Raw genomic sequence first — 25114 nt, forward strand, 5'->3', positions numbered from 1 at the left:
TGTCTTTCGCCACCTCTTCCCTCCCGCGCCTTCACTCACCTCCCTCGCGAAACCCGGGGCCTTTCCGTGCCCAAGTTAGTGTCTCCGCTGCTCAGAAGACAAAAGATAGGTTGCCAGCCAACCTCATTGTGACGGAGACCAAAGGGCCTCACTCCACTGTCTGTACCTTTCCTTTTTCTACCTTCTAAATCGTTTTTACTTCTAATTGATCTGATAGTCAAGTGGAAGTGGTAGTCTTGCTTCAAGGCTATAATTTTCTTACTTTCTACCTATCTTCTTGTATAATTTGGAAATATGTTTGTTTGTTCATCTGACAATTGAAATGAAGAGGCAATCTTGCTTCAAGGCTATAGCTTTCTTGCTATCTCTCTTCCCCTTGCCTGAGTGCATTCAATCGATTGTTAGTCCTACAAGTTCACGAGAATCAATTTGTCCAGGAAGTATGGTTATGTCAATTCCCTGATAGCTCATCTTATTTGCAGATTAGGTTAAGCGTAGAAGTTCCTCCAGCAATAAGCCAAGAATGTTACGGAGAAGTCTTAGATGAATTTTCTAAGAAGGCAAAGGTATTATTTTCAGTATGCAGTCATTTAAGGGGTCTATTACTGTTACAGGATGAATAGGAATTCATCTGTAGGATAATTTTGTACTTAAATTATTTTCCATTTTCTGTTTTGATCATTATCACTCTATAGTAATCAGAAAAATTTGAATATGCTACCTAACTTTTACTAAGCCCTCTGGGCTCTGACATATACTAATCTATATTTCTTCTTTCTTTCTTTGGAATGTCAAGGAATTCAATATTGTTCTCCCCTTTTATCTTTTCATCCGATCCAAGTTTGTTGACAGTTATGTTTTCCAGTACCTGTTATTTACTTATTTCCACTTAAAGCATGATTGGAATTGCTTGTACTGGGGTTTAGTCATTTCTATGCTGAACTAAAGTTGAGGGAAGACCATGCTAAGTAAAAATGGCCTTTTAAATGTCACTGGAAGCTTCTTCTCTTTTTCTACCTTCTGTCTCTAGTACTAGATTCTAATTCCTTTATCTACCTTTTCTTCTTGAATACTCATTATTGAAGTAGTATGTTGTGATGCCATGCAATTCCTGATAAAAAACCTTATTCATACAGGTTCCTGGCTTTCGGCAGGGAAAGAAAGTTCCAGAAAATATTCTTCTAAACTACATTGGTAGACAGAACATTCAACAAGCTGTAGTTGAGGCAACTTTGAAAAAAACTCTTCCACATGCTATGTCTTCCGTACGTGAACATAACATTAGCTTGCCAACTTGTAGTAGAAGGCAGTCATTTATCCATCCAATATTATGACAAATTTCTGTTGAAATAACGGGTAGAGATTGTTGTCATACTTTTTTATTAATCCACTAGCATAAATCTTTTAATTGGTAGAAATTACCTTCAATGTCATTATTGTTTTAAGTGCCAATCCCTAGAAGTGGCAGTGGGCATGCGCTGAGCGAGATGTGGCCAGCCCGCATTCCATGCCTAATATCACGTCGGCTTAGAAATGAATGGGCTGGGTTAGGTTAATCTAGTCTTGAGTTGGCGCGACAAGTAGGTTTGGAAAGTTTAGCGTGCATGACATGCAAGACTAAAGCTAGTATGGTGCACTTTTACACCTTACAACAACAACCAAACCTTATCCCACTAGGTGTGGTCGACTATATGGATCATTTTACGCTAGCTCTATCTCCTACTATATATGGATCGTTTAATTGGTTTTGAAGGAAATCTATTGCAAATGCTCTTTTCGTGAAAACCTCTTCTTTTTTTTTTCCTGAAACTTGTCTCTTCTTCTCACTTCAAATCTTTATGGTTCTTGATGGTTTCTTGAGATTATCCTGTAGTTTTGCCTTTCTTTCTTTAATTTCAATGACAAAGAGAATAGCCACTCTGATGACTTGGTATCGTTCTTAGCATCTTTAGAATTGTGACATCGCTGCGTTTCCTTTATAAAGAAATGTCGTTTTGTTTTGTGTAGGATATTCTCGGACGTTGCTGGGGATGTAACTATTTATGTGGATGGCCAATCGTTCCTATTGCACAAGGTATACATTCTTAAACTGGCTCTGCAGACATATCTTGATATTGTTTTTCATAACTTCCTTTTCAATTTTTGCATATTGTTGTCCAAGTTCCCTCTGGTTTCACGAAGTGGAAAAATCTGGAAAATGGTAGTTGAATCCAGGGAGCCAGACCTTTCCAGATTAGAGCTTCATGAGGAGATATGACTTGCGTGTGTGAACAATTTTTATCTTCTTTGAATTTTTATATATGACTTGCGTGTCTAGCAGGGCTGGATAGAAGATATCATGTGTGAACAATTTGAATACCACTGCTTTATATGATAATAAATTTGAAGAAATATAACCACGGCTGGCTATACATAGTATAATCTCATCATGGTCTAAGGCCTTCATCAAAAAATGGTTCAGCATCAAAATCAAAGGTCAGGAGAGCCATGTCGACGAGATTGATAGCAAAGGTATGCCTGGTTTCTTCTTCTTGTTCAATTCCAGAAACCCTAGTCGACGAGAATAAAGTGCACTTGTTTGCCTGCTTTTCTCCCTAGTCGTCTTCATCTTGTCGACAAGATGATTTATTTGTCTGTTTGCTGGAGAAAATGATACAACAGTTAGAGGAGTCTGATGTAGCTTGTTGGCACTTGTTTGCCTGCTTTTCTCTCATCTTTTTTCTATTCCTAGCTTTCAAAGCATTTGTCTATCTTAGACTTGTTTGTTTGACAGAATCAATATGATTTTCTTCCTTTATAAAGAACCAAGGACAATAAAAATTGTCACAAACAATTTGGTGAGGAGATCATGGCCTCTGTGAAAGCATGTGCTCCATACTTCTATATGATTGTGTCCCAGTTCGCGTATGCTGGATCCAACATCCTCGACAAGCTTGCATTAGGACAAGGACTAAGTGAACTTGTCTTCGTAGTGTACAGGCACCTTATTGCCATGCTCATCTTGGCTCCTCTTGCTTATGTGCTCGAAAGGTTCAAGGAGCATGTCTCATTAGAATTGTTGAGAATAAGATATATGACTACAAATTGAATGTTTTTAAACTCATCTCATGGTTGTAGGAATCGAAGACCCAGCTTCTCATTTGGTGTCATGCTAAAAATATTCATTCTTGCTATGTTGGGTATAACAATTCAGCAAAATGTATACTACGTTGGACTCCATCTCATTTCTCCAACTGTTGCCAGTGCCTTGGGCAATGTCATTCCTGCTTTTACTTTCTTATTGGCAATTGTACTGAGGTTGATTCAGATATTAATTCCAAGTAATTTTACAGTGAATTTAGTTCATTCAAATATCATTCTATATTTGGTCTTTTTTTGCTCAGGATGGAAAAGCTCAACTTGAAGACTGTAAGAGGGAGGGCCAAGCTTGCAGGGGCCATCTTCTGCATCACTGGTTCCCTGATCTTCACATTTTGGAAAGGTCATTTTGTTGGGGGCCTTTGTTACTTCACCTATGATCCAACTTCATTTCGAAAGTCCTGAGAAAGGCGATGCCTGGCTTAAAGGCTCTGCTCTTATGCTATTCGGCTATTTTGCATGCAGTGTATCACTTGTTCTTCAGGTATTGCGTCAATGGTGTCCCTTGTGTTGTCACATGTATCGCTTTTGATGTAAAAAGAATGTTTGGGTATTTTATGGATATTGTTGTAAGAAGATTATTTATATAATTTGTGAATATTTGTGTATTTTATGGATATTATTGAATGAAGAATATTTGTACAATTTGTGAATATTTGTGTATTTTTTTTTTGTTATTGTCGGTTTTAAAATCAAATCTGTGCTGTTAAAATATATACATATTACATCGGTTTTCCACCGATGTAAAACCGGTGTTATAAAGTAATATTACATCGGTTTTACACTGTTGATGAAATGGTATCGTTAAGTGATACTACACCGGTTAATAACCGATTCGAAGACCGGTGTCGTTAAGTGATACTACATCGGTTTTAACCCGATGTCTAAAATGACAGACTTTTAACATCGGCTTCATAGACATCGGTCGAAAATCAAATAGACACTGGTGGAAAACCGATGTCTATGAGCGATTTTGTTGTAGTGGTGACTGGCCCCATCGCAGAATGACCCCATACTCTAGAAACCGCAAAAGGGATTTTTTTGAAGAGGGATAGTACCACACTATTGCTAAGAGGGATTGAACACGACACTGCAGGCAACATTAATATGTTACTAAGAGGACTCGAACCCAGCACCTCATACAACAGATCTCTTTGTGCTTACCACTAGGACAAAGGCACTTTGATGTGATGAGAGAGACCATGATGAGAGAGGATGAGCAGAAAGAAAATATGATGAGAGAGAAAGTGTGATGGAGAAAGAATGAAGAGAAAGAAAGTGTAATGAGAGAAAATAAGGAAAGAGAGTGTGTGATGGGAGAGATTGAGGAGAGCGAAAGTATGATGAGAGAGAAAGTGTATTGAGAGAGAAAGTGTGATGAGGAAAAATAAGGAAAGAGGGTCTGATGGAGAGAAAATATGATGAGAGAGGATGAGGAGAGAGAAAATATGATGGGAGAGAATGAAGAGAGATAAATTGTGATAAGAGAATATGAGAAGAGAGAGTGTGATGAGAGAGATTGAGGAAAAAGAAAGTAAGATTAGAGAGAAAGTATGATGTGGAAAAATAAGAAAAAAGAGTGTAATGGGAGAGAAAGCATGATGAGAGAGAATGAGGAGAGAGAAAGTGTGATGAGAGAGAAAATATAATGGGAGAGAATGAGAGAAAATGCGATGAGAAAAAATGAGAGAGAGTGAATGATGTAAGAGATTGAGCAGAGAGAAAGTGTAATGATAAAATACGGAGAGAGAAAGCATGTTGAGAGAGAATAAGGAGAAAGAAAATGATATGAAAGAAAAATTGAATAAATATATTAAAGATATTTTCGTCCAAAACATAATTCTCATTCTCATGCCTGCCAAAATCTAAAGGACGATGTGAGTTTTAACAATACTCAAATTTTTGGATTTTATTTCAAAATTTTAATTCCATTTCTATCAACCATACATAAGTTTGAATAAATCCATTCTTTTATTTCCAAATCCCTATACCGAATACCACTTAATTTCAAACTACCTAAAATATAAGACAATATACTTTTTCTATAAACTCTGATAATAAATATAGGAATAAATATTTTCAATAAAACATACTATTTATAATAGATATTATAATTATTTATTATTAAAATAAAAATATTAATCATCACATGATATAAATTATTTTTTTAATTAATTAAAATCTTATTTTTTTAAAATTGTATTTTTTATTTATCATGTATAAAATTTATTAATATATTTTTATTTTATTTATTTCCTTTCATCTAATGCGATTAACTTTTACTTTTAAAATTCAACTCTGCCATTTTGTCACAAGTGCATCATCTATAAATAAACACATACCTATTTATAATAGATAATATAATTATTTTTTTATTATTTAAATAAAAATATTAATTATCATATCATATGATATAAATTTATTTTAAAATTAATTATAATCTTATTTTTTAAAAAATATTTTTTTTTATCATGTATAGAATATATATTTTTATTTTGTTAGAACGCATCGTGTTTCAACTCTAAGATCTCATGTGATAATACCTCATGTCTCAATTATCGCAACACTCCGATAAAACTAAACTATCATGGTACATCCTGTAGGACCGTTAGATTCGATAGAGGGGGGGTGAATATCGATTCGAAAAAACAAGAGTTTAAGCGCAGCGAAAAAAGATAAAGTAGACACAAATATTTTTACTTCGTTCGGAGCCTGTGACGACTCCTACTCGAAGGCCCGTGGTCCTTGACCACTTTCGTTGGGCAATCACTAGCAAGTCGAAATATGATTACAGAAAAAGTACAGGAGATGCTAGTAATAATAAAGCAATACCGACAAAAAGAAAATTAAACAAAAACCGGAAGAGCACTTTTGTCGGAGCGTTGTTGGCGTCGCACTTGAACGTCGAGCAGCAAGATCAGCAGAAGAGTTCTCAGTCAAAGTTGATTCTGAAGCTCCTGTCTGGGGCTTCTTTTATTTCCGGGCGCCTGGATCCCTTCCGAGCGCCTGGAGTGTGACATAACCGCTCAAATCAAGATGCTCCACGTAGCGACGAGGTGTCTGGATAAAATTCGCCTTCCGGGCGCCCGGACCACCTTGTTCCAGAAAGACTCCTTTTTCCTGCAAAACAAGGTTAGTCCGAGGCAAATATATATCCTGTAAAACAAATGGTTAGCACAGTTAAAGTTCAACAGATAGATAAAGAGAGTATGACTTAGATTCCGTCTTTCCGAGACCGGAATCTAGTCACGATCTCGACTTAGACATCCGAAATGGATCTAAGCCGGATCGACGCCTAATGTTCCCTTCCCGAGAACGCGTCCTCGCAGTCACTCCCCTCCAGTGACTTACCTCACTTACCTGCCAGACGTTCGACCCGTCTGGACTTCTCGCCAAGCGTCCGGTCAGCCCGTCGACCCGCTTGGACTTCTCACCAGCTATCCGGTCAGCCCGTCGACCTAGCTGGACTTCTCGCCAAGAGTCCGGTCAGCCCGTCGACCCGCTTGGACTTCTCGCCAGCTATCCGGTCAGCCCGTCGACCTAGCTTGACTTCGTGCCAGACATCCGGTCAGCCCGTCGACCTGTCTGGGCTTCTCCTGTACACTTGATCAAAGTGTCAGATAATAACAAACTAACTTAACCTGATTTGTCATTCATCAAAACCTGGGTTAAATCGTTAGTGCTAACCGCACCAACAATCTCCCCCTTTTTGATGGAATGACAACCTGGTTAAGTTAGTGAAAACATATGCACGTAACAACATGCATTTATGTGATTTTTAAGTTAGTTAGTATTTTCAAATTGGTTTAGCTAACTTAACCACCTAACCCTTCTCCCCCTTTGGCATTCATCAAAAAATAAGCATGGATTAAATAATTATAGACTTCAGACAAAAAAAAAATGTCAAGTTAATCTGGGGGAGTTTAAGCTTTTGAAAATTTGTTTAAAGCATTAGCTTTTAGCTTTTAGAAAGCTAGCTAAGTTTAGATAGTTTCATTTTCAAACATAAGTTTTCAAAAACCAAAATTCCAAAACTAAGTTTGAAAATTTTATTTTTCCAAAAACTGATTTATTTTTCAACTCTAAGTTTGTAAACGATTTAATTTAAAACTTAAGTTTTGACAATGATTTAAGTTTGAAAAATCTAACTTTCATAATTTTCAACACTGATTTTTTGCAAATCAAATTTCAGTTTGCAAATATTGATTTTGAACTTTACTTTTAGTTTTCAAAGGAGTTTGGTAGAACTAATTTTGATAAAGTAAAATAATTAAATCTAATTTTCAAAAATCAAAATTTTAAAGTTCAAAAGTACTAGTTTCAAAACCATGGTTTAAAATACTTGAAAAGTTGAGTTTTCAAAAACTAAGTAAAAAGGATAAAAAGTTTGTGATTTAAAAAAAAATAATTTTGAGTTGATTTAAAAATTTTCACAATTTTAAGCAAGTTGATTTTGAAAATTGATTTTTAAACTTTGATTTTCAAAATTAAGGAAAATGATTTTGAGAAGCTTAGTTTGTAAACTTAAGTTTTGAAAAATCTAATTTCCACAATTTTCAAAACTAAGTTAAATCTAATTTTCAATAAAAAGTAAAACCCAATTCTTAAAAACAACTTAGTTTTATAAGAGTTAGTTTTCAAAAGTAGGTTTAAGAAATTTTTAAGAAAATATTTTTCAAACAAAATTTAAAATATTTTATATAAAGGGAAATTTTTAATTAATTCCTCCCCCTGAACCTGACATAAAATTTGAAAATATTTGCTAAAAATATTCAAAGTAGATATATATTTATTTTTTAAATTGAGGTAGAATTTTCTAGAGAGATTTTAAAGAGAAGATTAAAAAATAACACTTCAGGAGATAATTAAAAAATAAACCTCCCCCTTAATTTGATACTCTTTTAATTTATTAATCCTCCTTATTTATTACTTCCCCTTAATATAAAATTTTACAACCGTAACATATTTTTGTACCTAAGTGTTTTAGACGATTGTATAATTACCTTTATAAAATTGTTCATTTAAATTTGACTAACCGTAATTAATGTTAGATTAAGTTGAAATAAATTAACCTTTAGTGTAATGTTAAGTAAGATAAGTTGTTATTAATTCAATAATTGATCAATATTAATAATTTATTGATTAAATTTTGCTATAATCTAAATTTTGTATTAATTGATGAAGGTGTTAGTTATAATTTAACTTTTCATTTACTTCCTTTTAAGTTGGATTGACTTAGTTTAAAGTTGGTGGTAATTTGAAGTTAAACTCGTTATTAAACAAGGTTAAGTAAGGTTCAATTTAAGTCAAACTTTAATTATGTTTTAATAAAAATAATTAATATTTTAAAGGTTGATTAAGAAAAATGACTTAGAGTAATTTTAATATTTTTAATAAGGTTAAACCTAGGTTCTGATCAAATCAAGCTTAGTTCTCAAATAAAGTTAAACTTAAATAGTTAAGTTCTACTTATTAATTACATAATTAAGTTTAAAGTTGAAGTTAACGGAATTTAAGTTTTTAAGTTAGGTGTCTAAGTTTTAAATGAATTTAAAAGAATTATAATAATTATTATTTTTAAGGGATTTCTAACAGGAATTTAATGACAATTAATATACGTTCAATTCAGTTTTGATTTTAGATTAAAATTAATACTAGTGATTAATTTAGCTTTAATTTTTAAGTTTAAGTTAAATTTTTAAGTTTTAATTTTCAGTTATGTTGAATTAAGTTGAAAAGTAATGTTTAAATTAAGTTTTAATGAGTTTTAATTTAAGATCTAATTTTCAGTTAAGTTAAATTAAAAAATAATTTTAAGGTTAAAATGATGTTTAAGATTAAAAATGAGTTTAAAGTCAAAATAATAATTTTTAAAGTGAAAATAGTCTATAGAAATAATTTATTATTATTACTATTTTTTTTTAAGTTAAAAGAATTTTATTATAGTGAAAAAATAAGAAGAATTTTTCAAAATGAGACATAATTTTTAAAATAGTTTTTAAATGATTTTTAAAAGTTTTTAAAATAATTTTTGAAATAATTTTTAAGTTAAAATAATTTTAAAATATAATTTTTATATTACAATAATTTTAAGTTAAAATAATTTTTAAGTTAAAATAATTTTTAAGTTAAAATAATTTTTATGTTAAAATAATTTTTAAAATAACAATAATTTTTAAAAGATTTTAAAAGAATTTTTAAAAGAATTTTTAAAAGTTTTTAAAATGATTTTTAAAAGAGTTTTTTAAAATAATTTTTAAAAGAATTTTTTAAAGTTTTAAAATGATTTTTAAAAGAGTTTTTTAAAATAATTTTTAAAAAATTTGGAAATAATTTTAAAATAATTTTTAAGTTTAGAATAAAATTTTTTAAGTTAAATATAAAATTTTTAAAGTTAAATTTAAAAATATTTTTTTTTAAAGTTAATTTTTGTTTTAAAATAATTTTTAAAGTTAATTTAATATTAATTTTTTTTAAAATTAATTTAGTTTTAATTCGAAATTTAATTTTTAATTAATTTAAAATTTAATTTTAATTTGAAATTCAAATTTTAATTTTAATTAATTTTAATTTAATTTGAAATTTGAAATTTAATTTTAATTTAATTTGAAATTTGAAATTTAATTTTAATTTAATTTGAAAATTAATTTGATCCTTATTCATCTCACCCGATCTAGATTATCAATCAGGGAATCCTATAATTTTGTGAGATGAATTAGATTTAATTACAGAGTTTGGTTTAACTTTTGTTAGATTCAGGTTTAGCTTTGGTCTCAACAAATAGGCATTTTTCGGATAAACTTCTAAGCTTGGTGAGTCACTTGGACGTCATTAGAAGTAGCCAACCTTTCGAGGTTTTCCGAATAGTCCTATCCACAGAGCTTAGTATTAAACCTTGGTCTAACTAGTTAGAATCCATTTAAGGGTAGCTTCGGTCAGTTCCACTTGGCCAAATGCACCAGATCGAAGCCATATCTTTCTAGACATGCGATGCCCAAGCTTCCCTAACGTACTATCATCCAAAAACTTCACCAGTACCATGATTCAAGTTAAACCTGGTCTCTTTTTAACTAATCCTAATTACCCTGCCGGGTTAGTTTGTTTGGGTTACCCTGTCGGGTAAGTTAGTTTTGGAGGTGCCAGCTATTCTGGAGCCTCCCCCTAAATCATTGGTCTTTAATTTAAGATTTTTTTTTTTTTTTATAATTAGAGTTGGTTTTAGTTAAGTTGTAATGTTTAATTTGTAATTTAAATTTAAGTTTTTTATTTTGAATTAATTAAATTGGTCAAATTATCTTTCTTTAAGAGAGTGTATTTAATATTTGAATGTTCTTTCAATTTCAATTTTATTGGGTTAATTGAATTATCTTTCTTTAATAGCTTATTTTTAAAGTTTAAGTTTTTATTTATTTTTAAATTTGAATTAACTAAACTGTTTGAATTACATTTTCTTAACGGTTTATCTTTTAGCTTTTTATTAATTGTTAATTTTGAAATTTCTAGATTATTTTTGTTTAATATGTTATCTTTAACATTTAATTTTAAGTTTGTTAAATTCCGTTTTGATTTTATCAAAGTGTTTGATTTTATCCTTATATTTTCTTTGCCTTTTAAATTGATATGGTTAATTGAATTTATTAGATTAGTTTTATATTTAAAGTTTAATTTCTTATTAATTAAATTATCTTGGTTTTGGATAGCATTTTCTAGATTAATATTGTCTAGATTATTAAATATTTTATTAGGGTATTTATTGATTTTATCCATTTTCTCATTTTTAGCATTTAAATTCAAGTTTATTTTAATGTTTGACTTATTTATGTCTCAATGCTCACCTAATTTTAAATTTTCTGAATTAATTAAATTATTTGAATTGATTTGGTCATTGTTCTGTTTGACCAAGTCAAGGTTGATGCCAAATCGATCAGAGTCTTGATTGACTTGATCAGAGTCTAGATTATTCTGTGATTTTGAATTTAAATCATTTAAATCTAGATTATCATGCATCATACTTGGACTAATTTCATACTTATCATCATGCTGATTATTTAAGCTACTATTAGCAGGGGTATTTTGATAAATATTACTAACCTTGAGCGCAACCCCTAATTCAGTAGGCTTCTCCGTTGGATTTGACTCGAGTCCATATTTGACTTTAACTTGATTTTCTAGCTCCATCGGCGTCTCGTGAAGCTTGATCAACTGGGTCCACAGCTCATATGCATTCTTGTACTTTTCTAATCTGCATAAAATATTGTTAGGTAAAACATTACAAATAATGTTACTTACCTTTTTGTTCAATTCCAAGTTTTGAGAAGGTTTCCTCAAAATTAGCATATAATCGATGTCTACGCTTCCTAAGAAGCATTCCATTAATCGCTTCCAGTAGTTGAAGTCTTCATGATCGTATGGTGGTGGTTCGCAGGGGTTCCGTCCTTCTTGAAGAGTCATTATTCTTGCACACAGAAAAACAGACAAAAAAAATCCCAAGACTTGGTCTTGGATTAGCAGTGCTGGAGAAAGAATATAATATTGCACTAATTTTGAAAAATAATAAAATATTAATAAAATATTAATTAAAAAAATATTATTCCAAAATTTTGAAAATGTAATATTTTATCAATACTAAGCAACGGTGAAAAGATGATGATGTGTTTTTCAAAAATGATTTTGGAGGAAAAAAACGAAAGGCGTAAGGTTTTATTTTAAAGACAAACGATATCTAATTTTTCTTTCAAAAAGTCCCCCCTTTGCCTGATTGGTGGTTGCACCAAATCAGAGCGGTACCTGCTCTGATACCACTTGTAGGACCGTTAGATTCGATAGAGGGGGGGTGAATATCGATTCGAAAAAACAAGAGTTTAAGTGCAGCGGAAAAAGATAAAGTAGACACAAATATTTTTACTTCGTTCGGAGCCTGTGACGACTCCTACTCGAAGGCCCGTGGTCCTTGACCACTTTCGTTGGGCAATCACTAGCAAGTCGAAATATGATTACAGAAAAAGTACAGGAGATGCTAATAATAATAAAGCAATACCGACAAAAAGAAAATTAAACAAAAACCGGAAGAGCACTTTTGTCGGAGCGTTGTTGGCGTCGCACTTGAACGTCGAGCAGCAAGATCAGCAGAAGAGTTCTCAGTCAAAGTTGATTCTGAAGCTCCTGTCTGGGGCTTCTTTTATATGCTGTTCCGGGCGCCTGGATCCCTTCCGGGCGCTTGGAGTGTGACGTAACTGCTCAAATCAAGATGCTCCACGTAGCGACGAGGTGTCTGGATAAAATTCTCCTTCCGGGCGCCCGGATCCCTTCCGGGCGCCCGGATCCCTTCCGGGCGCCCGGACCTCCGAGCGCCCGGATCCCTTCCGGGCGCCCGGACCTCCGAGCGCCCGGACCACCTTGTTCCAGAAAGACTCCTTTTTCCTGCAAAACAAGGTTAGTCCGAGGCAAATATATATCCTGTAAAACAAATGGTTAGCACAGTTAAAGTTCAACAGATAGATAAAGAGAGTATGACTTAGATTCCGTCTTTCCGAGACCGGAATCTAGTCACGATCTCGACTTAGACATCCGAAATGGATCTAAGCCGGATCGACGCCTAATGTTCCCTTCCCGGGAACGCGTCCTCACAGTCACTCCCTTCCAGTGACTTACCTTACTTACCTGCCAGACGTCCGGTCAGCCCGTCGACCCGTCTGGACTTCTCGCCAAGCGTCCGGTCAGCCCGTCGACCCGCTTGGACTTCTCACCAGCTATCCGGTCAGCCCGTCGACCTAGCTGGACTTCTCGCCAAGCGTCCGGTCAGCCCGTCGACCCGCTTGGACTTCTCGCCAGCTATCCGGTCAGCCCGTCGACCTAGCTGGACTTCGTGCCAGACATCCGGTCAGCCCGTCGACCTGTCTGGGCTTCTCCTGTACACTTGATCAAAGTGTCAGATAATAACAAACTAACTTAACCTGATTTGTCATTCATCAAAACCTGGGTTAAATCGTTAGTGCTAACCGCACCAACACATCCTTGAAGAGTTTTTCATTCAAAATGCAATCTTTAAACATGACTAATTATAATAATAAATTTTATATATCGTGAGAATTTCAAAATGTTACAATCTAAAGCTTTTTATTTTTCTCTTGTATAAAAAAAGTAAGTGTTATATATATAACTAATTATATAAATTCTATATAGTTATATGATTCATATTAATATTTAATTCAATTAGGAAGGTATCGGATAAATTTTTTACCTTGACTATTTAGTAAAGTCATTATCTGACTTTTTTTTTGTGAATACTTTATAATAATAGATAGATTTATCAGGATATTCTTATAGTATTTATGGGTTGACTAATGTATAATTATTATTTGCATCTTTGCGTTATATTAATGTAATTATTATTTGCATTTTTTATTTATATATTAAATGTCAGATTAATTATAACAGTAGTTTCAAAACTTGGCACGGCTAATATTTTTCTTTGAATGACATTCTTCTCTAATTTTCCTTTCTCATTTACTCTGAGTCAAAATAGATAATGTAATAAGACTCTTAATTATTTGTCTTTCTGTTTTTTTCCTCCCACTCCAAGTAGCGCTAAATAGATATGTTTTTATTTATAGATGATGCACTTGTGACAAAATGGCAGAGTTGAATTTTAAAAGTAAAAGTTAATCGCATTAGATGAAAGGAAATAAATAAAATAAAAAATATATTAATAAATTTTATACATGATATATAAAAAAAATACAATTTTAAAAAATAAGATTATAATTAATTTAAAACTTAATTTATATCATATGATGATTAATATTTTTATTTTAATAATAAATAATTATAATATCTATTATAAAATAGTATGTTTTATTGAAAATATTTATTCTTATATTTATTATCAAAAAGTATATTGCCTTGTATTTTAGGTAGTTTGAAATTAAGTGGCATTCGGTGTAGGGATTTGGAAATAAAAGAATGGATTTATTCTAACTTATGTATGGTCGATAGAAATGGAATTAAAATTTTGAAATAAAATCTAAAAATATGAGTATTGATGAAACTCACATCATCCTTTAGATTTTGACGGACATAAGAATGAGAATTAAGTTTTGGACAAAAATATCCTTAATATATTTATTTAATTTTTTTTTTCATATCACTTTCTTTCTCCTTATTCTCTCTCAACAAGCTTTCTCTCTTTTCATTTTATCATTACACTTTCTCTCTCCTCAATCTCTTACATCATACATTCTCTCTTCTCATTTTTTTTTCATCATATTTTCTCTCATTCTCTCCCACCTTCTTGTATCGCTCTGCAATATGCTAAGCCGCTCCCGCAAGCATAGTTGATGTTCGCCACGAGTTTCTTTGTTGTCATTCCTGGCATGGACAGGCACCACGATCTCGACGCCAATGTTACTTGTCACATTCATTAATTTATTAATCGATTAGATCAATCTTGATGACAAGACATAGAGTTCAAAATATGGAAGAAAAAATTCTAAGTGGTTTCAACTTTGATCAAATAATCAAATGATAATTATTTATCTGGCAAAAGATTGAAAAAATTAACATGAATTTGCGTTTATGAGAGAGAATCTCATCCAGCCATTTGTTAGGCACGGGAGGAGGAACCAAGATAAAATAAGTAGTCTTATGGCCTTCCTCACTACGTTCATCATTATTGTTGGATCGAAATTGCTGATGGATTTAAAAGGCTCGAAGAAGGTTTATATAATAGATATTATAATTATTTTTTTATTATTTAAATAAAAATATTAATTATCGTATCATATGATATAAATTTATTTTTTAATTAATTATAATCTTATTTTAAAAAAATATATTTTTTTATTTATCATGTATAGAATTTATTAATATATATTTTTATTTTGTTAGGACGCATCATGTTTAACTCTAAGATCTCATGTGATAATACCTCAAGTCTCAATTATCGTAATACTCCGATAAGACTAAACTATCATGGTACATCCTTGAAGAGTTTTTCATTCAAAATGCAATCTTTAAACATGACTAATTATAATAATAAATTTTATATATAGTGAGAATTTCAAAATGTAACAATCTAAAGTTTTTTATTTTTCTTTTGTGTCAAAAAAAAAGTAAGTGTAATATATATAGCTAATTATATAAATTCTATATAGTTATATGGTTCATATTAATATTTAATTCAATTAGGAAGGTATCATAAATTGGATAACTTTTTTTCCTTGACTATTTAGTAAAGTCATTATTTGACTTTTTTTTTGTGAATACTTTATAATAATAGAAAGATTTATCAGGATATTTTTATACTATTTATGGGTTGACTCAATCTAAAATTTATTTAAATATTAATGTATAATTACTATTTGCATCTTTGTCTCCGCCTTCAGCCTTCCCAATACACAGATAATAGAGTTGTCGGGTTGACTGGACCTGTCCTAGAATTTGTTTAAATATTAATGTATAATTATTATTTGCATCTTTGGGTTATATTAATGTAATTATTATTTGTATTTTTTATTTATATATTAAATGTCTGATTAATTATAATAAGTAGTTTCAAAACTTGGCACGGCTAATATTTTTTTTGAATGACATTCTTTTCTAATTTTCCTTTCTCATTTACTCTGAGTCAAAATAAATAATGTAATAAGACTCTTAATTATTTGCCTTTCTGTTTTTTTCCTCCCACTCCAAGTAGCACTATATAAACCTTCTTCGAGCCTTTAAAATCCATCAGCAATTTCGATCCAACAATAATGATGAACGTAGTGAGGAAGGCCATAAGACTACTTATTTTATCTTGGTTCCTCCTCCCATGCCTAACGAATGGCTGGGTGAGATTCTCTCTCATAAACGCAAATTCATGTTATTTTTTCAATCTTTTGCCAGATAAATAATTATCATTTGATTATTTGATCAAAGTTGAAACCACTTAGAATTTTATCTTCCATATTTTGAACTCTATGTCTTGTCATCAAGATTGATCTAATCGATGAATAAATTAATGAATGTGACAGATAGCATTAGCGGCGAGATCGTGGTGCCTGTCCATGCCAGGAACGACAACAGAGAAACTCGTGGCGAACATCCAATATGCTTGCGGGGGAGGCATAGGAGATTGCAGAGCGATACAGGAAGACGGCCCGTGCTACTCCACGGACATCATCAAAGTGGCAAACTACGCCATGAACGCCTATTACTACGGCGCTGGGCATGAGGCCCTCAACTGCTACTTCGATGGTACCGGCCGCATAGTCTACGATGACCCCAGTAAGTCGATAATCAATTATTTGATTAAAATTGCTAATTAATTAATTTGATCAATTTGCACGCCTTTACTATTCTTGATTCTGATGCTTGGTTCACCTCTCATTGTGGTAGCTTACGATAGCTGCGTATATCATTAATGAAGCCAACTGGATCCTTCATGAAGCAAGCTGGATTGCTTGAGGATATGGTAGAGTTTGAGGTTTAGTTTGGTCGCACCAAAAATAAAATAAACAAATAAATAAAAATTTGCTTACGTGTTTTCATGTATTAAATTCATTAATAAAACGATCGTTTATCTTATTTTTTATTTTATTTTCATGCATAAAGGGAAAAATATATATAAGGTTAAACATATTAAAAAATAATATCAGCGTACATATTTTTTTCTCTAAATACAACAATCAAATCTAAAAAATCCACACACGTCTCCGCACGTCTCCTATGTTAGAAATAAAAAATAATTTTAAAATCATTTTTAATATATCTGACAATTGTAAAAAGTTTGAAAAGGAATAAATTTTTTACGGTAACTAGTACGGATTATAACGAGTGATTACAAAAAATGATTTATTAGTTAAAGTTAAGGTGACGTGGTGATTAAAGTAGGGATAAAGGGGTATCCCGCACCTGGTTCTGTTGATTGCTCAGCCTCTATGTTTTTGGATCTCGCTCAGGGAACTCTATAGCAGGACACCCAAGCAAGGACGACTGTATATGAACCCGATTAGATATAATGACTTTAGGCTTTCTGAAACATCCCCAAGTTACCCCTCAATGTTTTTTTTTTACAAACACTCTCGACATCTGCAATGTAGATAACCGTAATACAATTCTATTGAAATGATATAGCTTATTCCATGTAATAATAGCTTCTCAAACAAGAGTTTAATAGAAAGAGTCAATGAATCCTCAAACATAAGAACAACTCACAATAGGACAAGTAAGCTTTGCACTCCTAAAATGCCCGGACAGTGTCACGCGTCCATTCCGTCTTCTTGTCTACTTCGTCCGTAGGCCTTCTGTCATTTCCTGGGAGACATCTTCACTTGTAACGTAGGCATCATGAGTCTACGAACCCAGCAAGTACAATCCGATATGAATAAGATGACATCCATAAAATAGCAGGAATAGTAACTAATAGACATAAAACATAACTTAAATACAGTATAGCGAAGAAAATACGATATGTACAAGGTTCTACATAGCTAATGAGGATGAGTATGTCACATATCCGGTAACCACTATTAGAGCCAATCAACAGTCCCATGACCCTAGAGGTACCTCCTAGGAGAACATGCAGTCATTTAACCAAAGATAACAATAAATTACAATATCAGTCATAAATTACAGTATCAGTCATGTTTAGAAGGAACCTCTCCAGAGCTCATCCCAGGGCACCCAACCCGTACTGCTACCATATATGCTCATACTCATTCTATTAGCCACATAAGAAAAGAAACAACATCTATCCCCATTTTCTTGTAATCAGTTAATCATGCTTAACTATTCCTTTCATACTGTAACCATTCCTATGTTGAAGGAAAACACGGAATCATGCATCCACGAAAGAGAGCGATATAAAGAAATGGAAATTCAACTTTTAAATCATATAACAATACTGGAAAGAACAAATGAAAACTTGCATCGCGGTAAATAGCTAGAGTAGATTACAATCCCCACATCCACTAAAAGCAAATAAAAGCCTACTCATATACTAGATTCTATGATAGAACCTTAACACCTACGGCATGCAGAAAACTGGTAATAGACTAAGTTCCGAACCACATCAGAATTAAGCTCCCATCGAATCAAACTCATCCACATGGCAAAACAATCTCAATGAATTCCATGATCATCAAATAAACTCACAACCCAAAGCTGTACAACAACAAAAAAAAAAAAAAAACCCAACAGATACGAACTTAAACCTCCAGAAAACTGTAGCTATTTATTGGTACAGAACATCAAGGATTAACTATACTACAAACTGACCGAAACCTTCAAGTATCAAAAAGGAAAACATTTAAATCAAAACTCCACCGAAGAACAAGAGCAGCCCCATACAAATGCCAACTACCAGGTACAGAAAATCCAACCAAAACTTTTGGTAGATGAAGAACAGAGTAAACAATATCATCCACCCAATTCTGATATCAGAACTCGAGTAAGAATACAAGGAGATGTGCAGCATCAATGGAATTAATAATCAAACCTTTAGCATTGTGGAGAGATCTTGTGAGTTGAAACCAATTAGCACTGAAACACCCAAACCCACACACAAAGATCACAAATTCAGAGCAAGGAAACTCAAGAATAAAACCCATCTGTTAAAGAACATCACAGAACCTCGATTCGAATCAAGAACCTCACGGAATACAACTGCATCACCATGAACACAACCGATCAAGAAATCTTTGCACTGAAACCATACCGCTAAGTCACAATTCCTCAATTCACCAGGAAGGCCCGATCTAATCTAGTACCAAATCATGAGCGCCCAAATCCGAATCGGAAACCAGAACAACTCAAAACAAAACGAGGTCATTTCAGAAGAATCACATCACAATTCATTCATCTATTGAGCATCTCGTTTAGGCATCTAGACAAACATATAATCCGCAGGAACACATAACACTAACACCACAGAACAACAATCAAAACGAACCCAATTCCAATCACAATCCATCAAGCTTCGGAAGCAAACGATCGACTTCTATTAGTTCCTAAACCTTACCTCACAGAAGCCATGCCCACATAATAGAAGTACTTTCCTTTTCTTCCTCATTCCTCCGAAAGTAGTGCCATCAATTGAGAAGGTTGCGGGGTTTGACGTCTGTTCGCCTCGTCCCCATAGAGTCACTCGCATGAGGTGGCACCTGGCCGGATCTCAGAGCCCAACGATGAGGCTGGTCGGAGACCGCGAGGTGGAGAGGAAGAAGAGGCGTCGCGATTTCGGCATAGGAGATGAGCGATTTCGGCAGAAACAAAGAAGTAGGTATCAGCGTTTTCTAGGGCAGGCAAGGGAGAGGTTCGGCCGGATCTTATAGCTAGTTTATCACCCAAATTTTAGGTAATTAACCCAATCAATTCCCAGCTTAATGGGGTATTATCTAGTATCCCATCAATATTAATTATTCTATCCCATTAAACATGTCATACTGATTCATTTTAAACCCCCAAAAATTTATAAAAATTTGTAGAAAAATTCTGTAATTTAATTCCATGACTATCGCTTGTGGGACTTTACAATTCTCCTCTCCTTGTAAAAATTTCGTCCTCGAAATTTGACTTACCAAACAATTTGGAATAGCGGTTGTGCACATCCAATTCAGCTCTCAAATAGCTTACTCCATCTGCTGATTTTCCAATAAGACCTTTACTATGCTGAGCCCTTGCTCCTCAACCTTCGGACTTGACAATCAAGGATTTATTTTAGCTCCTCGTTGTAATGATCCGGATTTAAATTTTGGATCTCTATCTGACATAATCTGAGCTAGAATTTCATGTAATTATACTAACTCTCATATATATAGTTCTGCATATCGCGTCATAGTGAAAATGTGTATGTAAATGTAACTATATTCCACTATGCCAAAGTTGTTAGGATTAGATCTACCTAAGCATAAGATCCCAAACCAATCAAGATCCTGCTAGGGATATGAAATCAGTAAACCAGATATCAATCATTAAATTGGTAAAATTGTATGAACTTCAAAGAATCTTCCTACACAGAGAAAAGGGAATAATCTACACTAATTACCATTAAAAAAATGTAAATAACCAGGAAAATAAACTTGCTCTAAGTAATTTAAACTCTTACTAAATATCTTACAAAGATAGTTAAGAATTGAACCTTTCTCAATTAATATCTTCATATTTCAATAGCATCACAATTTACTATCATCAACACCGGACGTGATTTTATCTAGTGGACGAAATGCTCGCAAGAAGCTTGATGATTACAAAGCAACGTGAACCTGAGCAACTAGAGGAGTTGGATTACAATGGATCTAGCTTTATATGAAGCAACTAGACAAGTTGGACTACTTCTAATGAAGCTTTTCCTATGTCAATCACTGGATGAGAGGCAATGGTGGACCAAAGCAGCTTACCAAAGGCAGAAACAATATCACAGGTCAACATTGCCTCCAGCAATCACTTCATTAGAAGCACAGGAGTGATTAACAATGATATAACATTTGGTACTATAGTATAGTTAATATCTGTATATTTTCCAGAACAGGTGATTCCTAACAAAACTAACCGAAATAAATGATGGTCTACCTACTGGTACTTGTGACAAATGCTCAGACAATTTCTGGAAGAAAATGTGTTCTAAAAATCTTGCAATTACTGTGAAGACCATCATTTCAAAAAAAAAAAAATTATGCCTACTGTGAATATATAAACTCCAAAGATCTCTGGGCTCATTTCTCTCTGCATCAGCCTTGAATGTTAGTGTTCAAAATAGATAAGGAAATTGGAAATTGAACTAGGAACATACATTTAGCATGCACTTTTATTAGGATATTAAACAAACTTGCATTCTTACAATTCAAATTCAGATATTTCTTTTCATCAAGTCTTTCTCAAAATAAGAAAAATTCACAAATGTCTTATTCACAATCAATATACCCATGAGAAGTTACAGCATATCACAAGAGAAAGTTAGCAAGTGACGATGCCCATTTTGACGTACAAGAAGCAATAATGCCAGTCAAATAGTACATGGATAAGAAAACATAACAATTTTCCACACTCAATATCTGGCTTGTCTTCAGTTTGGCAAGTATTAAGTATATCAATGCAGTAATAGTATCAGCATGAGGGTTTGTCTTTTTAACCTAAATATCCTTATACACTTCACGTAATTACACTACCTTCCCATATAAACCCAAACCCCACTGGGCATTGGCTTTGTTCTATTACAACTTTCTCTAGGGACCCCTAGTATTCATATATAAATTAAATTGGTTTTTAACTGGTCTTATAGTTAGGCATTAACTTGATGATGGAACTGTCAACCTAATTTTAGCTAATAGCTTATGTGATGCAAGTTTGAACAAGCATGACTTGATGATGATACTAACACCTAATACATGAAGAAGAATGCTTTGCTTAGTTGATAATAGAACTGTAAACATAATCTTCACTAAAGAAGGAGAAACTTAACCTTCACATAGAGACTAGAAGTACCTCCAACTCAACATTCGATAACTGGAACATCTCCAGTGGAAATTAGCTTAATTCTATAGAATTTTCCCTCGGCACCCAACTTGCTATGATCAATTACATGGCCATCCCATATAAACATAGGCCTTAGCATTCCTATATCTATTCAATTTTTTTGCTTTGCTGATATTAAACCTATAAACCTAATCTCCGCTAATATCTAACAACATATAAAGAAGAAGAGGTATACAAAATGGCATCCAATGGGTAAGATACTGATGACTCGAATGATATGTGAAATGGCAACACAATTCTGAATCCTGATGGGCTTGGAACATTATTCCTCTTGACATATTGGACAAGACACAACTTGACCAGTTACATTATTACAACTCGTCAACCTTGTCCATTAAGCTCGTGTCTCTAGACATTTAAAGTTATTTCCCCTACTTTCTTGACAGTATAACTCAGTCTTATATGTTTATTCAAAAAAAAATATTTTTTACTTGAAAGATCCCCGTGAAATTTCATTGTATATCTATTACTTAGATTTGGCTAACAAAGATGGTTGCGTTTCATGTATTTAGTTATATGAATTGCCTTAGGTTTTTATAGCCAAATATTCTATATGAACCTACATCTTAATAACAAATGCATAACTGTTAATTTTCTTATAATTTACTGGCATGAAATGCATTACCATCAATCCACTAAAAACATATACTCTTCATTACCTCACCTATACATATTTATATAACATTAATGTCCTAGCTAGGTTATCAACTCAAATTCAGGTTTGTATTAAGGTAAATCTTACAAACCTGAAGGCAGGAGTAGCCGAGTTCTTGGCGAGATGGCGTGCGCACACTATCCTTTAGGAGTGTCTGCTCTGATAGCAACTGAAACATCCCCAAGTTACCCCTCAGATTTTTTTTTTTTTTTTTTTACAAACACTCTCAACATCTGCAATGTAGATAACCGTAATACAATTCTATCGAAATGATCTAGCTTATTCCATGTAATGATAGCTTCTCAAACAAGAGTTTAATAGAAAGAGTCAATGAATCCTCAAACATAAGAACCTCTCACAATAGGACAAGTAAGCTGTGCACTCCTAAAATGCCCGGACAATGTCACGCGTCCATTCCGTCTTCTCATCTACTCCGTCCGTAGGCCTTCCGTCATTTCCTAGGAGACATCCTCACCTGTAACGTAGGCATCATGAGTCTATGAACCCAGCAAGTACAATCCGATATGAATAAGATGACATCATAAAGTAGCAGGAATAGCAACTAGTAGACATATAACATAACTTAAATACAGTATAGCGAAGAGAATATGATATGTACAAGGTTCTACATAGCTAATGAGGGTGAGTATGTCACATATCCGGTAACCACTATTAGAGCCAGTCAATAGTCCCATGACCCTAGAGGTACCTCCTAGGAGAACATACAGTCATTTAGCCGAAGGTAACAATAAATTACAGTATCAGTCATGATTGGAAGGGCCCTCCCCGGAGCTCATCCCAGGGCACCCAACCCATACTACTACCGCATATGCTCATACTCATTCTATTAGCCACATAAGAAAAGAAACATCATCTATCCCCATTTTCCTGTAATCAGTTAATCATGCTTAACTATTCCTTTCATACTGTAACCATTCCTATGTTGAAGGAAAACACGGAATCATGCATCCACGGAAGAGAGCGATATAAAGAAATGGAAATTCAACTTTTAAATCATATAACAATAGTGGAAAGAACAAATGAAAACTTGCATCGCGGTAAATAGCTCTAGTATATTACAATCCCCACAACCACTAAAAGCAAATAAAAGCCTACTCATATACTAGATTCTATGATAGAACCTTAACACCTACGACATGTAGAAAACTGGTAACAGACTATGTTCTGAACCACATCAGAATTAAGCTCCCATCGAATCAAACTCATCCACATGGCAAAACAATCTCAATGAATTCCATGATCATCAAATAAACTCACAACCCAAAGCTGTACAACAACAAAAAAAACCAACAGATACGTACTTAAACCTCCATAAAACTGTAGCTATTTATTGGTACAGAACATCAAAGATAGCATCAAGGATTAACTATACTACAAACTAACCGAAACCTTCTAGTATCAAAAAGGAAAACATTTCAATCGAAACTCCACCGAAGAACAAGAGCAGCTCCATACAAATCCCAACTACCAGGTACAGAAAATCCAACCAAAACTTTCGGTAGATGAAGAACAGAGTAAACAATATCATCCACCCAAATCTGATATCAGAACTCGAGTAAGAATACAAGGAGATGTGCAACATCAATGGAATTAATAATCAAACCTTTAGCATTGTGGAGAGATCTTGTGAGTTGAAACCAATTAGCACTGAAACACCCATACCCACACATAAAGATCACAAATCCAGAGCAAGAAAACTCAAGAATAAAACCCATCTGTTAAAGAACATCACAAAACCTCGATTTAAATCAAAAACCTCACGGAATACAACTGCATCACCATGAACACAACCGATCATGAAATCTTTGCGCTGAAACCATACCGCAAAGTCACAATTCCTCAATTCACCAGGAAGGCCCGATCTAATCCAGTACCAAATCATGAGCGCCCAAATCTGAATAGAAAACCAGAACAACTCAAAACAAAACGAGGTCATTTCGGAATAATCACATCACAATTCATTCATCTATTGACATCTCGTTTAGGCATTTAGACAAACATATAATCCGCAGGAACACAGAACACTAACACCACGGAACAACAATCAAAACGAACCCAATTCCAATCACAATCCATCAAGCTTTGGAAGCAAATGATCAACTTCTACTAGTTCCTAAACCTTACCTCACAGAAGCCATGCCCATATAATAGAAGTACTTTCCTTTTCTTCCTCGTTCCTCCGAAAGTAGTGCCGTCAATTGAGAAGGTTGCGGGGTTCGGCGTCTGTTCGCGTCATCCCCAGAGAGTCACCCGCATGAGGTGGCACCTAGCCGGATCTCAGAGCCCAATGATGAGGCTGGTCGGAGATCGTAAGGTGGAGAGGAAGAAGAGGCAACGCGATTTGGGAATAGGCGATGAGCGATTTCGGCAGAAACAAAGAAGTAGGTGTCAGTATTTTCTAGGGCAGGCAAGGGAGATGTTCAACCGGATCTTATATCTAGGTTATCACGCAAATTTTGGGTAATTAACCCAATTAATTCCCAGCTTAATGGGGTATTATCTAGTATCCCATCAATATTAATTATTCTATCCCATTAAACATGTCATACCGATTCATTTTGAACCCCCAAAAATTTATAGAAAATTTCTGTAATTTAATTCCCCACTATCGCTTGTGGGACCTTACACTTTCACTCTAGGGAGGACGCGCTCGATCAGTCAAGGGCATGCCGGGTTGAAATGAGTCTGACTGGATAAAAGAATAACCAGGTTCTAGGCCTTCCAATAACTCTTTACATCTGTATAACTAAGTGACGGACTAACAGGGCTCAGATTACTTATGGTTCT

At 33.7% G+C, this 25114-nt stretch overlaps 2 protein-coding genes and 1 long non-coding RNA gene across 4 annotated transcripts; 2 read left to right on the forward strand and 1 right to left on the reverse strand.

Moving 5' to 3' along the window:
• Positions 1-322: 322 nt before the first annotated feature.
• Positions 323-1334, forward strand: LOC121999223 (trigger factor-like protein TIG, Chloroplastic). Its single transcript, XM_042553928.1, has 3 exons — positions 323-400; positions 483-566; positions 1137-1334. The coding sequence occupies exons 1-3, from the start codon at positions 323-325 to the stop codon at positions 1332-1334; spliced, it is 360 nt and encodes a 119-aa protein (XP_042409862.1).
• Positions 1335-3014: 1680 nt separating this feature from the next.
• LOC121999932 (WAT1-related protein At2g40900-like) lies at positions 3015-3680 on the forward strand. The gene is made up of 2 exons (XM_042554545.1): positions 3015-3297; positions 3384-3680. Exons 1-2 carry the CDS (start codon positions 3089-3091, stop codon positions 3541-3543), a joined length of 369 nt encoding a protein of 122 aa, XP_042410479.1. The 5' UTR covers positions 3015-3088; the 3' UTR covers positions 3544-3680.
• Positions 3681-17164: 13484 nt separating this feature from the next.
• Positions 17165-24730, reverse strand: LOC122000999. Of its 2 annotated transcripts, none has more exons than XR_006117256.1 (3): positions 24452-24730; positions 22398-22781; positions 17165-17433 (listed from the first exon to the last, which is right to left on the reverse strand). It is a non-coding gene; the product is annotated as an uncharacterized LOC122000999 (long non-coding RNA). The 2 variants fall into 2 exon arrangements; XR_006117255.1 differs by having other exon boundaries at positions 17167-17472.
• Between the last annotated feature and the right edge of the window lie 384 nt (positions 24731-25114).

This window comes from Zingiber officinale, chromosome 7A, assembly GCF_018446385.1.
Source record: "Zingiber officinale cultivar Zhangliang chromosome 7A, Zo_v1.1, whole genome shotgun sequence".
In the NCBI taxonomy this organism is placed as follows: domain Eukaryota; kingdom Viridiplantae; phylum Streptophyta; class Magnoliopsida; order Zingiberales; family Zingiberaceae; genus Zingiber; species Zingiber officinale.